The 19,663-nt window shown below is 42.4% G+C and overlaps 1 protein-coding gene across 1 annotated transcript in view; it reads right to left on the bottom strand.

The window, feature by feature from the left end:
- Positions 1–11,905: 11,905 nt before the first annotated feature.
- The window catches only part of PRXL2A (peroxiredoxin like 2A), a 38,958-nt gene continuing 31,200 nt past the window's right edge, over positions 11,906–19,663 (bottom strand). Inside the window, exons 5-6 of the mRNA XM_075217150.1 lie at positions 14,433–14,597; positions 11,906–12,887 (exon numbers count right to left, since the gene is read on the bottom strand). Coding sequence (XP_075073251.1) covers positions 12,783–12,887; positions 14,433–14,597 — 270 coding nt within the window. The 3' untranslated portion in view covers positions 11,906–12,782. The remainder of the gene's footprint in view (positions 12,888–14,432; positions 14,598–19,663) is intronic.

The raw sequence follows: 19,663 nt of genomic DNA, 5'->3' as shown, positions 1-19,663 counted from the left end.
CCCACAACAGGGACAACAGCATTTCTGCTGAGAGGTGAGTGGCTGTTAGTATGCTATAAACTATATTTGATACGCTGGGGCCTATTTATAAATAGGGCCTCCAGTCCAGCGATATGTAGGAGTTTTTTAGCTATAAACTATAGTAAGTATATAGGGCTTTCAGTTACAATACTGTGGAAAAAATAGGTTAAATAAATAGATTACATTTAATAAAAAATATATATATTTATTTTAAAGCCTTTCATTAAAAATGTTTTATTCAAAGAATAAATTGTTTTCAAACTATATTAATCTGTTGCCTCCATCCTGTGATGGCACTAACAGATGTCACGAGCCGCGGCGGTATGCTGCCTCCTGGCGTGAACTAGCAGCCGGCCACGTGCTTTAGTTTCTGTGCTGATTTTATCCTTGTGGCATAGATGTAGGAGGGTGTAGGGACATCCTCCAACTCCAGGGGGAGCTCTCATATTATTTAAACTGGTTAATTTATATTTTTATACATGCTTCCTGGTTTGTGTTATTACCTATGCTAGTTCTAGCTAGTAATTAATTAGCAGCCTCCTGAGCCTGATTGTCAGCCCTGTCCTCCTCTGTCCTGATTGGCTCTTGGTACTATTTAAGGCAGTGAGGTCTGTAGCCTCACTGCCGGTTATAGCTTCTGTTACCAGTCTGCTGACCTGCTCTGCTCCTTGCTCCTGTCCTTTGGATATTCTGTTGGATTGCCCGTTTATGACCCCTTGCCTGGATTTGGACCCTGCCTGTGTTTCTTGTGACCCCGACCTCTGGCGTGTTTACTGACCTTCCTGTTTGCTCATGACCCTTGACCTCGGCTTGTTTATTGGATTCCCTGTCTGCTGCCAGCCCTCGACCCTTGCCTGGACTTCACTCCGCTTTCCCCGGTTCTCCCCAGCCGGTACGCACATTTCACGACCTTCTGTCAGTCTGCGGCCCAGTCTGTCCCCACCACTAGGGGCTCCAGTGAACACCTGACTTGCAGAGTAGATTCCGGGTTGTGCAGTATCGGCTGGGGGGGTTCCTAACCTTATAACCGGCCCAAAAGACATATTGGAGACAAAATTGGGATGGATGAAAGCGGAACCAAATCGTCTCCATGCCAACCCCTGGCGGGTCATGTTGAGACTCTGTATCAGATGGTCCGGAGATTGTCCCAGCGTTTGTCCGCTCAAGAGGAGGACTCCCAGACTACACTAGCCATTTCCCGTTCCACCGATGAACCCAAGTTAAATTTGCCATATTGATTCTCCGGAAATAGAGCCCTGTTCCGGAACTTTAAGGAAAGTTGCAAGCTCTACTTTCGGCTGAAACCTCGGTCTTCCGGTTCGGAACCACAGAGAGTTGGGATTGTCATCTCCCTCCTGCAGGGTGACCCCCAGTCTTGGGCCTTCACCATGCCGCAGTCTAGTCCTTTCTTGCAATCTTTGGAAGCTTTCTTTAACGCATTGGGTCTGCTCTACGATGACCCTGACCGAGTTGCCTCCGCTGAGGCTCATCTACGGGCTCTAAAGCAAGGACGACATCCTGCAGAAGAATACTGCGCTGAATTCCGCAGATGGTCACCTGAGCGTTACGCAGCCAGTTTCGCCTTGGACTGTCAGAGCAGATCAAAGATTCACTTGTGCAGTATCCTTTCCCCACCACGTTGGAAAGCCTTATGCAACTCGCCATTAAAATTGACAGGAGAATCAAGGAGAGGAAGACAGAGAAAGAGGCATCTTCCTTTTCATCTGCATTTATCCCGGTTCCCACGGATAAGGAGGAACCTATGCAGTCGGGGGCCTATTGCCTCTCTCCTGACGAAAAAGACAGAAGACAGTCACAAGGCCTATGTCTTTATTGTGGTAATAAAGGCCACTTCTCCTGCTCTTGCCCTGACAAACTTGAAAAAGGAGTCTGGGAAAGGTTCACTTAGGTCTGCAAGTTGTTTCCCAAAAGAATGCTGTTCTGATTCCCGCACAAGTCACTTTCGGTGCCAGTTCCGTGGCCCTGTCGGCCTTCATTGATAGTGGAGCTGCAGGCAACTTCCTCGACATCGGGTTTGCCCGCTCCGCGGAAATTCCGACTTTGATGCTTAAATCTGCCATTACCGTTTGTGGTTTAGATGGGAGTCCATTGCCTGGTGGCAAGATTACTTGGGAGACTTCATTACTGCAACTAAACATTGGAGCTCTCCATTCAGAGTCAATGACCTTCTTCCTTATCGACTGTCCGTCAGTTCCATTGATCCTGGGCCACCCTTGGCTTTCCCGTCATAACCTTGTCGTGGATTGGGCGAAAGGAGAAATTGTCCAGTGGAGCTCTTATTGCACACAGCCCTGCTTAACTCTGCCTCTGCGTGTGATACAGTCTATTCCGGAGCAGTTTCCCTCACAGTATCATGAGTTCTGGGTGTTCTCCAAAAAGGCTGCTGACACCTTACCACCGCACCGTGACTTCGACTGTGCCATTGAGCTTATTCCTGGTTCCAAGTTACCCAAGGGACGCTTGTACTCCCTCTCTGGTCCAGAGACCAAATCCATGCAGGAATACATTGATGAAAACCTGGAGAAAGGCTTCATCAGGCCATCTAAATCTCCAGTAGGAGCGGGATGCTTCTTTGTATCCAAAAAAGACGGAGGACTAAGACCCTGTATTGACTACCGAGGACTGAATCTCATTACAGTCAAGAACACCTATCCCCTTCCTCTCATCTCCACATTATTTGATCAATTAAGAGGTTCCACAGTCTTCACCAAAATCGATCGTCGTGGAGCATATAACCTCATCCGTATCAAAGAAGGAGATGAATGGAAGACGGCATTCAATACGCACTCTGGCCACTACGAGTATCTGGTCATGCCGTTTGGTCTTAGCAACGCACCTGCAGTATTCCAGGACCTGATTAATGAAGTTCTTCGGGAGTTCCTTGATTGTTTCGTGGTAGTCTATTTAGATGATATCCTCATCTATTCTAAATCCTTATCCGTACATCAGGGTCACGTCAAACAGGTTCTACAGAAATTTGCGAGAACACCACCTTTACGCCAAACTAGAAAAGTGTGAGTTCGAGGTGCAAAAGGTATCCTTTCTGGGTTACATAATCTCTTCTGAGGAATTCTCCATGGATCCAACTAAGGTTCAAGCTATCTTGGATTGGGTGCAACCAAACAATCTTAAGGCGGTGCAGAGGTTCCTGGGCTTCGCCAACTACTATAGAAGGTTCATTTGTGGTTTTGCTGACATCGTGACTCCCATTGTCAACCTGACTCGCAAAGGAATGGATCCAACTAATTGGTCGCCCCAAGCAGTAGCCTCATTTGAAAGCTTGAAAAAAGCCTTTGTGTCCACTCAGGTCCTTAGACACCCGGATCCAACTAAAGCATTTGTTCTTGAGGTCGATGCCTCTGACTTCGGTGCCGGTGCTATCCTATCACAGAAGGACCTTCATACTCATCATCTACACCCATGTGCCTATTTCTCACGTAAGTTCTCTTCAGCAGAAGCCAACTACGATGTTGGTAATAGGGAATTATTGGCAATTAAATGGGCCTTTGAGGAATGGCGGCATTGGCTGGAGGGTGCTTCACATCAGATCTCCGTTATTACAGACCACAAGAACTTACAATATATTCAATCGGCCAAATGTCTAAATCCCAGACAGGCCCGTTGGTTGTTGTTCTTTACCCGTTTCAATTTTGTGATCACCTACTGACCAGGTTCCAAAAATGTCCGGGCAGCTGCTCTGTCCAGAAGCTTCTTGGCACACCACGTTCCAGTCACAAACCCAGAGCCTATTATTCCGTCTTCCATAATCCATGCTGGGTTAACCCAAGACCTGAGTATCACATTTCAGAGATTTCAAAGGTTAGGTCCTGATACTACTCCGGAGCGGTGTCTATTTGTTCCAGTCCATTTAAGAAAAGCGGTTCTTGCAGAGGCGCATAATAGTAGGACTGCCGGACATCCAGGAATTCAGAAGACGCTAGAAATCCTTTCCCGTACTGTCTGGTGGCCATCATTGTCTGCTGACGTCAAAAGTCATGTCCTCTCGTGCGAGGTTTGTGCCAGGAATAAAATCCCCAGGACTCGTCCAGTAGGCCAGTTGGTTCCATTGGCCATTCCTGCAAAACCTTGGACACACTTGTCTATGGACTTTATAGTCGATCTGCCACCCTCTGCAGGACACAATACCATTTGGGTCGTGGTTGACCGGGTCAGCAAAATGTCCCACTTCATACCGCTAACCAGACTTCCCACCGCTCGAGATTTGGCCGTCTTATTCATCCAACATATTTTCCATCTCCATGGACTCCCTACTAATATCGTTTCCGATCGGGGTTCCCAGTACATAGCACAATTCTGGAAATGCTTTTGTAACCTTCTCGGAATCAAGATTAGTTTGTCATCTGCATACCACCCTCGGTCAAATGGGCAAACTGAAAGGGTTAACCAGTCCTTAGAACAATTTTTACGATGCTACACGTTGGAATTTCATGATAACTGGTCCTCCTTGTTACCCTGGGCAGAATTTGCTTATAATAATTCATGTCACTCATCTACCAAAACCTCTTCATTTTACTGCAATTATGGTTTTCACCCCAGATCTAATTCTTCGTACTCGCTCAAGTCAGCTGGTGTTTCGGAGATTCACTCCACTGCCAGGGATCTCAAAGTTATCTGGAAAAAATTGCAGTCATCATTGAGACAAGCCTCATTTAATGCAAAAAAAATTTGGACCACCACCGTACCACCTGCTCCCCCATAGTGGGCCAGAAAGTGTGGCTTTCTACAAAAAATATTAGGCTCAGACAGCCTTGCAGGAAGTTGGGCCCTAAGTTCATCGATCCGTTTCTCATAATCAAGCAGGTTAATTCTGTTGCATTTAGGTAAAAAATTCCTGGGTCGTTGAGAATCCCCAACACGTTCCATTGTTCCCTGCTCAAACCTGTACTTTACCCAAGTTCATATGGACAGAGTCGGAACAGATCTAGAAAATTTGTGGTTCTTGCCTGGATTTGGACCCTGCCTGTGTTTCTTGTGACCCCGACCTCTGGCGTGTTTACTGACCTTCCTGTTTGCTCGTGACCCTTGACCTCAGCTTGTTTATTGGATTCCCTGTCTGCTGCCAGCCCTCGACCCTTGCCTGGACTTCACTTCGCTTTCCCGGGTTCTCCCCAGCCGGTACGCACTTCACGACCCTCTGTCAGTCTGCGGCCCAGTCTGTCCCCACCACTAGGGGCTCCAGTGAACACCTGACTTGCAGAGTAGATTCCGGGTTGTGCAGTATCGGCTAGGGGGGTTCCTAACAACAGAACAGGTATTGTGGCGGTGCAATTACCACCATGATGCTTGTTAAATAGGCTTCCCCTTAAAAACATTTGGAAACCCCCCTTTAGAAATCCTGCGTTTGACCCTGCTCCCGGATACAACTTTCTAATTTACTGGTACCAGTGACTGCAATAGACAACTACTGAGGTTGGTATTTTTTACTGAATAATGATTGGTCCTTACAGAACTAGCAGAGCCCCAAGAAAATGGCTGGCTGCACAGAGGGCTTCGGCTAGAAGAAGCAGCATGTTAGTGGAATGTTTTCAGTAGGTAGCACTGCTATTGTAAATATGTATTTTTGTTTTGCATGCATTTTTTAACCTATTAATGTGAACAAGAAGAAAAACAAAAGACAGGGGGCGCCCCCTGTCTTTTGTTTTTCTTCTATCAGGTCTGACATTTGCAGACAGGTGTCGAATGACTGGGGAGCTGCCTATTTGATATAAGTATAAAACTTATTAACACAGTTTTCACTTGCACTAAGCGCTTTTTCAGCTTAGAATTATTGTGTATTAATGTGAACAATTCGATTTGGTTTAATGATTTTAAGGGGACACAATTTATAAGCTTATATTAGTGATTAGAAAGTACAGTACAAACATAGTCTGTAATCACAGCAGAAATAACACTTTTATTTTCTAATTGTTTGAATTTAGTGAGATTTTTTTTGATTGAACCTCTGTAGTTTTGCACCATTTGCGAAGTGTACAACCTTTTTTGTTTTTTTTAAATTGATTTGCTTTTCCATTGGGGAGAGGGGGGAGTGACAGTTGCTAAAGGTTTGGGGATTTTCCAAAGCACTCTTAGTAAATCTATTTAAATCTACTGTTTACTGTATGTCAGTATTGTCATTGGTGATGGTGAATAAATGTAGCTGGTTTCAATTTTACATCTTCAGAATTCAGTAATGCTTCTTGTAAGGCCAGAGCCGTAACTAGGCAGGTGCAGGCGGTGCCGTCGCCCAGGGGGGCGCAGCCGCTCGATACCTGCTATTATGCCCAGGCTCAATCGCTCCACACAGTGCCCTACCACAACCCTAATCTCGCCAGCTTCCCCACAAGCAACAACTCATTCCCGACATCAGAAGCAGTGGAATGCATGTGCGTTTCACCGAAAGCAGGAAGTTCGGCATTTAGAACTTTCTGCTTTCGTTCCACTGCTTCTGATGCTGGGAATGATTTGTAATCTCCCCGATACAACTTTCTGACCCCGATCACTAAGTAAAGAGCATTACTCTAAGCTAACTCACTGACGTGATAGCATTCAGCTGTGTGATAGGCGCGCTCTGATCGGTCAGCGCTGTAGCCTTTCATGTCTCTCCATTCAAGTTTGCAGTTACATCCTCTTAGTCCGGGCACAGAGGGGCCATGGTTGTCTGTGCGCCAAAGCGCTGCGCTCCATGTTCCCTGTCTTGCACCGCTCTTCAACACCCGGCAGCTATTGGAAATCAGGCCACGTCTCGTTTCAAATAAGTAAATTGAGGATTTTAGTAGGTAAATTATAATGTATGTATCAATACGACTGAGTGGGAGATGTGTTTTACAAGGGAGAATAGTTTAGTTAGCCCTCCTATAGTCCACAAGGCTGTTGTAGGTATACTGTTACAACCTATCTGTTAGGCTGTCTGGTCAGATAATGAACCTGCAGAACTGATAGGCGGAGGTCTTCACCTATAGCAGCCGCTTTTCCCCTAGAGCTAGACGCGCTCACAGGTACACAGATGCCCCCAGAACTTAACTCCAATGTAGTGTAGGTTCGTTATACTAACCGCAGCGCAGGCCCGAAGACAGTACAGATGGTAATGGATAGTCAGACAAAAGCCAAGGTCAGGGGTCACTTGCAGGGTAGAATAGTCAGAAAACACGCCAAAGGTCAAGGTCACGAGCAGAATAGCAGAATCCAAGGTACAGGCAAAAAGGTCAGGGTCACAGGCAATCAGGCAAGGTCCAGTAAACAGGCAGCAGGTCACAACAGAAATCCAGCAGAGTATCAGAGCAGGTCAGCACAAGTACAAGACTAAAACGCTATAACCGGTAGGGAGGTTAAGCCCTCCCTGCCTTAAATACAAGACACAGCCAATCAGAGCCTAGCTCTGAGATTATCCACAGTCCCTGCTAATTACCACCAACACTGTTATTAATTAGCCCACAGGCTGGTGAGCATGCTGCGCACGCGCCTGTCTTCCCTACCTCGCCAGGAGGTGGCACCGAGGAGATTCAGCGGGTCCTACCCGGAAATGACGTCCTGGTCGTCAAGGTGACGGCCGGGAAGCTGGTGGGCACTGGAAGAGAGCCGCAGCAGTTGTGAGTACCACTGTGGCTCGTAACAGTACCCCCCCTTGAGGAGGGGTTAGGAAACCCCGACATCCTGGCTTTCTGGAAAATTGTTTGAAGAATTTTTTAACGAGTCAAGGTGATGGCCGGGACGCTGGAGGGCACTGGAAGCGACGGCTATGAGTTCAGCCGCGACTCGTAACACTATCTAAAGAAAAAGTTAGGCATTTAATATAAAGTGTAAGTATAAGGTAAGGTACATATAAGTACAAATACATACAGCATTTGATCTATATTATATAGTTATATAATTATATATCTATATAGATATAAATATATATAATCATGCATTTGGCTTATCGTGCATTTGCAAATATGTGTAACAGAATTATTTTAGTAAAGTGTCAACCACACCCCCATATTAGGTTATCCACACCCGCTCAGAAAATGTCACACCCATTTAGATGGGGGGCGCCAGTGCCCTGTCTCACCCAGGGCACTAAAATGTCTAGTTACGGCATTGGCTGGCGCTATATAAATGTTGATGATGATATAGGTGTGATTGCAGTAAGACATGTAGTAAAATGGTGTCAACTTCACTCCTTCATTAATCAATTCTTGTAGAGCAACTGCTAACCAGACCAGTTGGTGAGAGGTATGTAGGGAGCTAGAAGAAAAGGTGAGAATTTCATCTATTCCAACCTTAGGATGCTGTCATGAGATGATCTTGCCGTATATGAGGAACGGCCATGGTGTCTGTGCACTTCCTCCTGTTGTAGATGTAACAGCAATTTAGTAGTCAGGAGAGGTACTTGATGAGAGGGGAAGTGGACGGTTGGTGAAGAACCTCCACTCCTCCACCTGAGGCATGGTTCTTTTGTTGCTTCATGGTAAAAATGGTATATCCAGTGGAGCCATTCAAGTGCTCTGCACTAGTTTGCTAGTTTAAATTATATTGTGTGAGTATTCACTGCAGCCAGGAACACTTTTGGAAGGATATTTTTGCACATCATTTATCACAAAATATTTTTTATAAAATATTGACAGATCGACCCTTTTACAAGGATGCTAGCTTGTCTACATTTCAGATAGAACAAATTATACATGTTGCTTCCAATAATCTATCACAGGGGTCGGCAACCCCCGGCACGTCCTGAGTCCTGGCACGCCGTCCAAATGCCCCCAGAAACACATAGTATGCCACAGTTGCCCCCAGAAACACATATTATGCCACAGTTGCCCCAATACATTTTATGCCACAGTAATGCCCCCAATGACTCTTATGGCCTCAGAATTGCATCAAAAAACATTTTAGGACACTAATAAGTGAATAAAAAATTATATAATTTTATACTTGCCTCTTCCAGGCGTGAAGCAAAGGTGCTTGGGAGGAACTGCATAGCCGACACTGAACTGATGCGCAAGCGTAGCAGTTCAGCTCTACTCCGGCTGTCATTCCTTCCCCGACACTGAACTGCTGCGCAAGCGCAACAGTTCAGCACTTCTCCTTCTGTCATTTATTAAAAATGACAGCGGGAGAAGAGCTGAACTGCTGCTCTTGCGCAGCAGTTCAGTGTCGGCTACGCAGTTCCTCCCAAGCACCTTTGCGGACCGCTTCACGCCTGGAAGAGGCAAGTATAAATTTATATCATTTTTTATTCATTTATTAGTGTCCTAAAATGTTTTTTGATGCAATTCTGAGGCCATAAGAGTCATTGGGGGCATTACTGTGGCATAAAATGTATTGGGGCAACTGTGGCACATTATGTGTTTCTGGGGGCAACTGTGGCATACTATGTGTTTCTGGGGGCAACTGTGGCAAGGTATGAATTGGGGGCACAACTATGTGGCATAAGGTGAATTGGGGGCCCAATTATGAGGTATGATGTGAACTGGGACACTACTGTGCAGCATAGCATAACATTTTTTTTTGCTGGTTCCTTACTGTTAATAGGATATTAGCCTCATAAAATGAGAAATTTATATATAATATATATATATATATATATATATATATATAGCCGCAGAGAGGGGAGGGGGCAGCTACAAATTGCCTGGGCCTGCTTGGTGGCCTGAGTCCCCTCTGGAGACATGATTTTGAAAAAAAAAAAAATATATATATTTTAAAAGTACTTTTTTTTTAAAAAAAATTGAGTGCAGGGGGATCGGTAGTGGTTAAATCCCCTTCAGCTCAGGTACCTTCAGACGCCAGTTCATGTGACTGCAGTCACATGGTACTCGGCGGGCTGCTGGATATCTTCCCACGCTGTGCAGTGGAGAATAAGGTAAGAAGGTGTGCTGGAGAGAGGGCATTTGTGACGAAAGGTGATGGAGAGGGGCTTGTGTCACTAAAGGTGCTGGGCAGAGGGGGGGGGGGCAAGTGTGATTAAAGCATGTGGGCAGAGGGGACATATGTGAGCAAAGCTGCTGAGCAAGGGGGCATGTGTGAGTAATGCATTTTTCTGTAAGAGGGTGGCCTGGTGCTTTTCACCTGCTAGACATGCCCCCAATGATGTACTGCCACGCCCCCAATTGTACAACCACTTGCATGGTAACAAAATGCGGCGGCACAACATTTCTTTTAACCATGCTTAACTATAAGGGAGGACCCATGGAGTTGCTGTACTGGGGCCATGAATTTCTCTAGGTAGCTCTGTATGTATGTATGTATGTATGTATGTATGTATGTATGTATGTATGTATGTATGTATATATATATATACACACACACACACACACACACACACACACACACACACGGGCTTGACTAGATTTTAGCCGGCACTCCGATAGAAAAAGGTTGCCAACCCCTGATCTATCACTTAAATACAGTGTGAAGGTTCATATAACAACCTTTGGTCTATTGAGATGGAGCAGAAAGTGAAACCCCCCCAAAAAACAAATTTTTTTCTTTTGTAACCAAAATTTTTGTTCGTTTAAATTTCAAGTTCCTGTAAGTGCATATGTTACAAAGAAATGAAGGTAAATAAATGTGAACATTTGCAATGTTACTACAACTGGATTCAAATCTGAATGAGGAAAAAACCCCAACAAACAAAAACTTAATCAATTTGCAGACTATATGAAGGATTTATTGCTTAGGACACGTTGTGAAATTCTTGGGTCATGCTGCCCTTTAAGAGTTCATTTGTTCCTTTCCGCTTTCTACTCTTTGTAAGGGAATATCCAGCCCTCGCCAGCAACCTTCATAGTGCATTTTATCAACTTGACTGGCAAAAGAGATATGTTGTATGTCAACATCTAGATGTTTTGGGCATTTAACAGCTACTGAAAACAATATTTTCCCAGTCAATTGAAAGAAAGCCTTAACCCTGCCATAAGAGATGCATTTAATAATTACTACATAATTTTTGTGCCTTCAGAGTATAAATACAGTTGTTACTTTAATAGACATTTTTATAGTCGCAACAAATTAGTTTTAAAATTGCAAATAAATTCTGAGTGCTTGTGTGGATATAATAAAAAAAAATAATTTTAAAATTAAACAAAAATCATTTGATTGCACTTTACCTTAATCAAATGAATCACACTTCATATTTTAATGTAACAAATTAATTGCTTCATTTGATGTAAAAGCAAATAGAAATTATATGTACTCTGGAAAATAATGATTTGTTCCAGCACAGACACCAATCTGGTACCAGCAGAACTAAACTGTACTGTGCTGTGTGGTCTACAATTCAAAAGAAATGTTAAATTTAGATAAATATTCATGCAGAAGTTTGGAGGAAAGTTTTGTTGTCTGGGCATGTCAGATACAGTCAGCACGGTAAACAGCCAAGAGCAAACAGTGTTTGAAGAAGGGTTCTCATGTTCATTATATTACCTGTATCAGTGAATTGCTCTCTGTCATATGAGTTGCCTGAATATCAGCCTTTTAATAATAGGATTACCTTTGCAATCATTGAATGTGCACAATTTAAATTGTATAAATATGAATTTGCTGCTTAAAAATCCAGCTTTGCTTCCTGGAGGCCAAGTTACTTTAGTTAAAATTGTTTTTGGAAAATTTTGCCAATGACAATTATTCAAATTTTCCCTAAGGTAACCATGTAAAAAACACATCCTTGCCTGGATTCTAATAAACTCCTGTTTGTTGTAATGAAGTGAAGTGTCCCAGAATGGCCGACGATAGGTTAAGCTGCTGTTTGTCAATAGCCAGTAAGAAAAATGTATTACTGTAAAAGTTGGAATAAGTCCAGTCTGCAGTGCTGGACAATGTCAGACTTTATGGTTGTCAAGCACATACTTATTCTACTAAATATAATGACTACTTCACAAAAATGTAATCTAGAAGATAAAGTCAGCCTTCACACTTTATTATGTTTATACAAGTTCCCATTACAAATTATGTTATAGTTATGTAAAGCTTTATCCACCCTCATTGATATACCATTTACACAGCTCTAATAAATAGAGATAGAGTTCAACATTATCTTATTTTGCTATAAATTAATATATCTAGGAAGAGATGCTTACAGACTTAATGTGTCTTTAGTTACATGCTCAATGACCTATGAAATACTTGTACAATTATCTGCTCATTGCTTTTAAGTTAGATTGGATGTGTTATTTTAGTATTTATGTAACCAACTGAAAGTCAAAAATTACACAGATGTAGAACAGATCTCATAGGCTTTGATGTTTTGTGTATCAAAATAGTAAGTATGAAGGACATTGCCTTAGCTAGTCTATCATATATGATTCAGGAGCAAATACAACGCTCACAGTTGTTCCCATTATCCAAACGTGCAGTATTGTAAAAATGGTCTCTAATTAGTTTTAGTTTTTCTTGTAGCTATTCTGATGTTGGAACCAAACATCAGTTTGGGACTATCAAAATCAGTTGTTGTAAAATCAATTCAAAACATTAATTTTGAACATGAATTAGGCATTATAATTCAAGCTATGGGTCCCTGGTTGCTAAGCAATGCTTCTGACAAGGAAGTATTAGGGAATATTTGTAAAAATGATGTGTGTATAATACACATTTAGTAAAGAGAACACAGTCATCTTTAATGTTATCAGAAAAATAAATAACGTATTTAGTGAAGTATTTTGTGTATCACTGAGGTAAAAATAGCATTTCACATAACACACTATGTGAAAATAGGCCAGGATCACATCAGTAAAAAGCCACTGCATGGGACAATATCCACAAGTTTAATAGGATCCTTTTTGCTTGTTTATCTTCTTCGCAGCTTCAAGGACGGCTGTTAAATTCACCTTATCTCCAAATTCCTTCTCACGATGCTCAAGAAGAATTCCCTGGAAATTGTGAAACGCAAAAAGTTCTCAGAAACATTGAGACATGGACTTGCAAATGTGTCTCTTCATAGCCACTGTACATAAGTTACATTTGTTAAAGAGCACAACATTTTTGCTGTAAGCCAATATCTGACAAGCAACAAAAGCAATTATATTTGTCATCCATCATGCTCTCTTACATCTTCTTTCAACTCCCTTAGTAAACAAAATATGCCTTGAGCAAAATAACAGTGTAAATAGCTTTACTAGTGGAATATTATGTATTTTACTTCAAAGTGGGCGATCTTCCACATGACAGACTGTTGTATGAAGGGAGCCTACATTTTGAACTGTTGTGGCAACAGTTACTAATGCAGTTTGTTTGTTTTCATTGCTGGTAATTAATCATTTAAATAGACTATTGTTGACATTTTTAAAAGGTTTTACTGTCCCTTGATGAAAGCAAACTTTCCCACCTACAAGTAACCTATTTTTGGAATCTTGTGGTTTTAAAAACACATCTGCAAGTAACATTAAATGTATGGAAAGCACACTTTGGAGGATAGAACTGGCATTGATGCAAATATTGTATGTTCTTGTGGCCAATGCTGTTAGAGTATTTCAAGTATATTGACGCATATGGAACAATAACTAGCATATTCACACCTGGGGATAAGTGTAGGAAACTGCATTTTAAAAGATGCTTAAAATCAGGGGGAATTTATAGCAGAAATGGCTTTTAAAAAAGGCATAATTTTGCCTTTAAAGCCATTGCGGCTTTAAAATTCCCCTACAAAGTCGCCGATATTCAGCGTCTTTTAAAATGCGCAGTTTCATACATTTACCCCCTGGTCTGAGCTTCATTCAACAAGCTTTTAAAACAAGTACAAAGTTACCAGTAACGATAAATAATTGTATTTGGCTTTAAAATCATTGATTCAATGGAGAGGTCACTTAAAATGAAATGCGTTTAATTATTACTACTATTTAAACTCATTCTTAATGAGCAGAGTAAACATCAAATAGAAGTTCATCCATATGACAATGCATATTGTAGGATTCATAGACATCTTGTAAGATGCATATGCATTGCTAGCAAACAAGTTATGTTCTGTGGAACGCACTTTACTGAATTCCCCCCCTTAATGTCCCGACTAAACTTTTAAAGTTTAGTGACTCATTATTATACAAGTGTTTGTTAATGTGCTACTGGAGTCAATTTTCTCTAATTAGGCATCTATTAGTAAGATTTTCCCATTCCATCAGATGTACAATGAATCATTGCTAGGCTATTACAGAACTTGTGTGCAAAACAATAAAAAAAAGCAGATCCGGCAGAGCTGGATCATAGGCGGGGCAATGGGGCGCTCTATACACACACACCGTAGCACCCCTTATCCCAAACTAATTGGCTATACCACAAAGCAGCCTTTGACAATGCAGCAAGATGGGGAACGCTGAGACAGGGGACCCCCAAAATATTAATGCAGCTCTGGTGAAATTAGTATGCACATATTAATTAAATAAACAATGCGGATATTATTTAACAAAGATTATTCTTGTCACCTGATTCCCAGAGCCAATCACAAACATTCCACCAAGGATTAGGCCTTCCCCTTCAAGGTTCCCCTCAAAACCAGCTTTCCAAGCACGTACGAAATTCTGCCATACGCCCAACCGTATGAGTCCCATAAACATCATCTTTCTCTTTTGTGGTCCATAAAAACGTTTCTACAGGAAAAAAAAAAAAAAGGAAGACTTCAGCAATTAGACATTTGACATTTTACAATCAACATATGCTAAACATTACAATATGGAGGGCAATCAATCAAGGGATTATTATTTTTTTCAGTCAGGACTTGAGACCTAGATGTGTCAGAACTGCACTTCGATTCTTCTTTGATTACCACCTCTCTTCATCTACAAGACTTCTCCGGTGTCATTACCCACTTATAGAATTCCCTAACATGTCTGCTTCCCAACAGCCTTCAAATCTTCAAACATTCTATGAAAAACCCCATCTCTTTAGTAGAGCCCTACTCCCACCTATACTACTCATACTAGTAAACTCTCACTTAATCCTCTTGTCTTGGCTCTACCCTTTCCCCACTAGATTGTAAACACTCACAAATAGGACCCACCCTACCCTTTATTTTCAGGTCTGCATATATTTTTTCTGTCATGCATGTCCCTGTTATGCATGCTCTGTTTTCCTCTCTGTTACATTCTTCAGAGTACTGTAGCTATACAAGTCAATGTAATAACAAATGTTAGACTTTAGGGACACAATATAATAGAGAACTTTATATGTAAAAGCAGGAGGTTCATTGCGTAACTTTTGAAATAAATCATGTTTATGGTCATTGTGAAGTCACAAAACTGGGAAGGATTCTTTCAGCTTTTGTGTGATAATATGCAAGAGGAATGTTTGTATTGTATGAAAATATAATTAGAGAAGCCATTTAGCAATCAAGTGAAGTACTGAAATTCTCATCTCAGCCTCTACTATTCTCATCTGTGCAACTACGTTTATTTTTTTTTAAAAACGTATGTAACAAGAATGTCATATTATTTTGACCTGTGCTGGTCTAGTTATCATGGGTGCCTAATTTATGACAGGGTTCTGCCATTGTCTAGCCTACCAATACAAATAGTTGACCAATTAGCACCAATGTATTTTATCCTGAGATCAATCGCAGTATATCTTAGCATTCAGTCTAGGGGGACAGACAAGAATACAGTTGGACAATAAATGAAGACATAAGATACATCTGCATTGGCCTGACTCAGCACTTCTAACTACAGTGGACATAGTAACTAGGTATTTATTTTTATTTCCCTCAGTTTCTTGCTTTTACTCGGAAATACAATTGTTTAAAAAACAGCTTTTCAAACTTTCATTGGAGTTATCTTTAGGACTACAGCATATTATCATTCACCCTTCCTGCAACACACACCTTTGTTCATTTTGTTCATTAAGGAAAGTTAAGCGAAAAATGCAGCAAGTTTTCTTACTTTTCTGGACAAAACCATGTTGCAATGAAATGGGTGTAAATTAGTTTATTATTTGGCACACAAGGAAAATACTGGCTGTTTTTTCATGTAGCGGTCCTCAGGCTCTGCTGGTTTCAGACCTATCGGTAAGATACTGTCCAGTCTGTCTCCACTCCAGAATCAGAGTATGGACACGGCCATCTTGGATTTGGTCACATTATTCCTCTCAGCCAATCAGGTGATAACAGCCTCCATTTCAGATTCCCTCCAAAACCAGTCCATGGGAGCTGCCATCTTGGATATAGTCACCTGATCCATCTCAGCAACCCAGAGTGCTGCTTCTGCCTAGCTGACTGCAAACTCCAATCAGGAATCAACTACAACTATAAAAGGACTTCCTGGAGCCCTTACCTGTTGCCAATGTAATGTTGTATTTCAGACGCCAACCTGGTTCCCAGAAGTTTGCAGTCTTCCTATTAATCCAGCTCTGACAGTGCAGTCTGCATTCTGGTTCCAGTCCGATTCCAGCACTCCGGTTCCATTCCAGTTACAGCTATTCACTTCCAGCATTCCAGTTAAAGTATTCCAACAATCCTCTTTCAGCATTCTGGTTACAGCATTCCGGTTCCAGTCCGGTCCAGCAGTCCAGTTCCTGTTTGCTGTCCTCTGCTAGTGTAATCACCATCAGCACCTGACAACATGCAGAGGAACATTATCAGGCCACCCAGCTTTCTTCACGTAGTCAGCAGTCCTGCTCCAGAGACACAACAGAATCTGGGTACAGACAGATCCTTAGGCGTGACAACCTCTATTTAACACTCATGAACTTTTTTCCTATTTATATTCACTAACTGGAACAGCTTCCTCTTGTCACCAAAAAGTAAAAGGCCACACATCTTACAGACACCTTTCCTATCTTTCTCTGCTTCTAATAGCTGGTGAAATCACTTAATCCAGGTCCCTCTCACTTCTCCCATACACATCTGAATGCTACCAAAATCCAGCTAACCTGAAACACATCACCTGTCTCCCCTCTCTTCCAAAGTCCTTTAAATGTTCCCTATGGATTGCATGCTCTGTTTGAGGGCAAGAGTTCATGTATGGAGCCAAGTTTGTTACAAACAGCCTCAACCATCTGTCAATAACAGAAAAATGGCTCACTGTTAGGGCCCGCAACCACCAAGATGAGCTTTTATAAAGGATGAAGTTGAGGTCTTCACCTTTAGCAGCCGCCTTTCCAATAGAGCTTTATGTGCTCACAGGTACTTGGATGCTCTCAGGTCTTAAGCTCAGTGTAGTAAAAGCTCATCAATGATGGCCGCAGTGCAGATGGAACCGGGGGTGCTAGCCCAAAATGGAGTGGGTGATCAGAGACAGGCCGAGGTCAGGGGTCCATAGCAGACAAGCAAATTAGTATCCAAGCAGAGGTCAGGGTCACAAGCGAAGCAGCAGAGTCCAGTATTCAAGCCAAAAGGTCAGGGCAACAGGCAAACAAGCAAGGTCCAAGGTGCAGGCAAGGGTCACAACAGGAGATCAAGCAAACAAGAGTCCAACAGCAGGTCAGAAACAGCATAGGACTGCAAACTCTATAGCCGACAGGGAGGCCCAGTCCTCCCTGCCTTAAATACACAGAGAAGCCAATAGGAGCAGAGCAGCCCAGCCTAACCTAATCAGCCCCAGGAGGCCGATAATAAAGTTATCTTTTAGCGCGCACGCGCCCGGCTTATTTCCCCACCAGGACGAGGCATTCTAACAGCGCTGCGGCCAGCCGTTGCCCTAGCAACGGTTGGGCAAGAAGAGACGTCCCGGTCGTCAAGGAAACAGCTGAGATGCCGGGGACAGAGACACAATCAAACACTGCCTCACCTCCAGCTCTTTCACATGGTAGCCTCAATTTTACCCATGTCTCCAGACCTGCAGATGGACTTCTCCTCTTCCTACCCCCCCCCCCTCACCAACAATGCACATTCACAGTTCTACCAAATGTCCAGTCACTCAAGTTCACATCTGTTGAAGAACTTGCTATTAAGGGATTTTAATCCATTCTCTATGGGTGTTTCTGTGATCTATCACCCCCCCCCCTGGACCACACCAACAGTTTCTTGAACATTTCTCTGCGTGGCTCCCTCATTAGTTATCTTCCGACATTCCCACTATCATCACCACCTTGATCTTTTTTCTTTTAATCTAGACTATGCTCAGTTTCTGATATCTTTAACAGTCCTTTTCCCATCTCGGATCATCACCTTATCAGCTACACGCTCAGCCCCAGTAGTTTCACCTCAAAATCTATGAAGCCTCCTCCTACCCACAGAAATGTTAACTGTTAATAGTCAACAGCTTTCCTTCTCTCTCCAACACAGTCTCTCCCCAATTTTTACACACACCCCCCCCCCTTTATATGACAGTACCTCATTTTCATCAAAGGACTCCAGCAATTCTTCATACTCCACAGCGATTTCAATGTCAGCCGTGACACACTAAAGTAACAATTTTCAAATACGTTCTCGTAAAGCAGATAGTCATTGGTGTAAATCTCGTAGCTCTAATGATTTCCTCACATATACGGTTATCTACCACTTCTATCGAAATGCTCTGGATACTGCTAAATATATGTCCACTCATTTCTGCTCAAGCTTCTAACCCCAAATGCCTCCAAAACATTTAAATCTCTTCTCAACCCTCCCACCCCAAACCCGCCAACTACTATCGGTGCCCGGAATCTTGCTTCCTACTTAAAGGACAAGATTGATAAAATCAGACTAGAAATGGTGGGCCCGATTCATTAAGAAAAGACAAGCAAATAAAAAAATGGAGTAAATTTTCTGGACAAAGCCATGTTGCAATGCAAATGAGTTTGCCATTTTTCACATAAGGAAAATACTGGCTGTTTTTAATGTAGCATACATACTTGATAGCTTATATGTACACGGAAATGTAAAGTTGATCTAGGACATGCCCTACCCTAACTATAAATCTGCCATCACATTTTAAAATGTACCTTCTCTCCAATGCAACATGGTTTTGCCTTAGTTGCTTAACTTTCCTTAATGAATCAGGCCCAGTATCTTCTTCCTTGACTAGCAATCAGCTCAATTCTTTCCCAGACACCCACTCTTCATTTGATCCCAAAAATGAAGATGAAGTATCTACTGTCTTCTTATCTTCCTACTCTACCACCTGTCCACTTGATCCCTCACAAATCGGTAGATCCTCATCTCCTGTGCTCATTCCACCTCTAACTAAAATCTGTAATCTCTTTCTACTAGTAACTTTCCTTCATTATTTACGCACGCAGCAGCTACAGAGATTCTGAAAAACCTGACCCAAACTTCCTCTCAAATTACCATTCCTTCATCCAGCTCCCATGCCACCTACAAGTTTCTACAGAGAATTGCCTACATTAGCCTCACATGATTCCTTTCCGCAAACAACCTATTTGATCCTCTTCAGTCAGGCTTTCGTTCGAAACGCTCCATTGACAACTTTAGTCAATGGAGCGTTTCAAACAAAAGCCTGACTGAAGAGGATCAAATAGGTTGTTTGCGGAAAGGAATCATGTGAATAATTAATGATTTGGTCACAGCTAAAACTAAAGGCCATTACTCTTTTCTAATTCTCCTGGATCCTTCTGCTGCATTTGACACGTTTGACCACTCTTCTCATATAAAGCCTACAATTCCTAATTCTTCAAGGCACTGTCCAATCCTGGTTAATTTCTCTAGATCCATGTCTTCTCCACTTAGCCTTGTGGTACTCCAATTGATAAGATAAGTACTAGGCCCTCTGCTGTTTTCGACCTA

The sequence above is a fragment of the Mixophyes fleayi genome, chromosome 6 (assembly GCF_038048845.1).
Source record: "Mixophyes fleayi isolate aMixFle1 chromosome 6, aMixFle1.hap1, whole genome shotgun sequence".
Taxonomy (NCBI): Eukaryota; Metazoa; Chordata; class Amphibia; order Anura; family Limnodynastidae; genus Mixophyes; species Mixophyes fleayi.
Note: the sequence above shows the minus strand (reverse complement) of the source record. Positions and strands in the feature narration are given on the sequence as shown.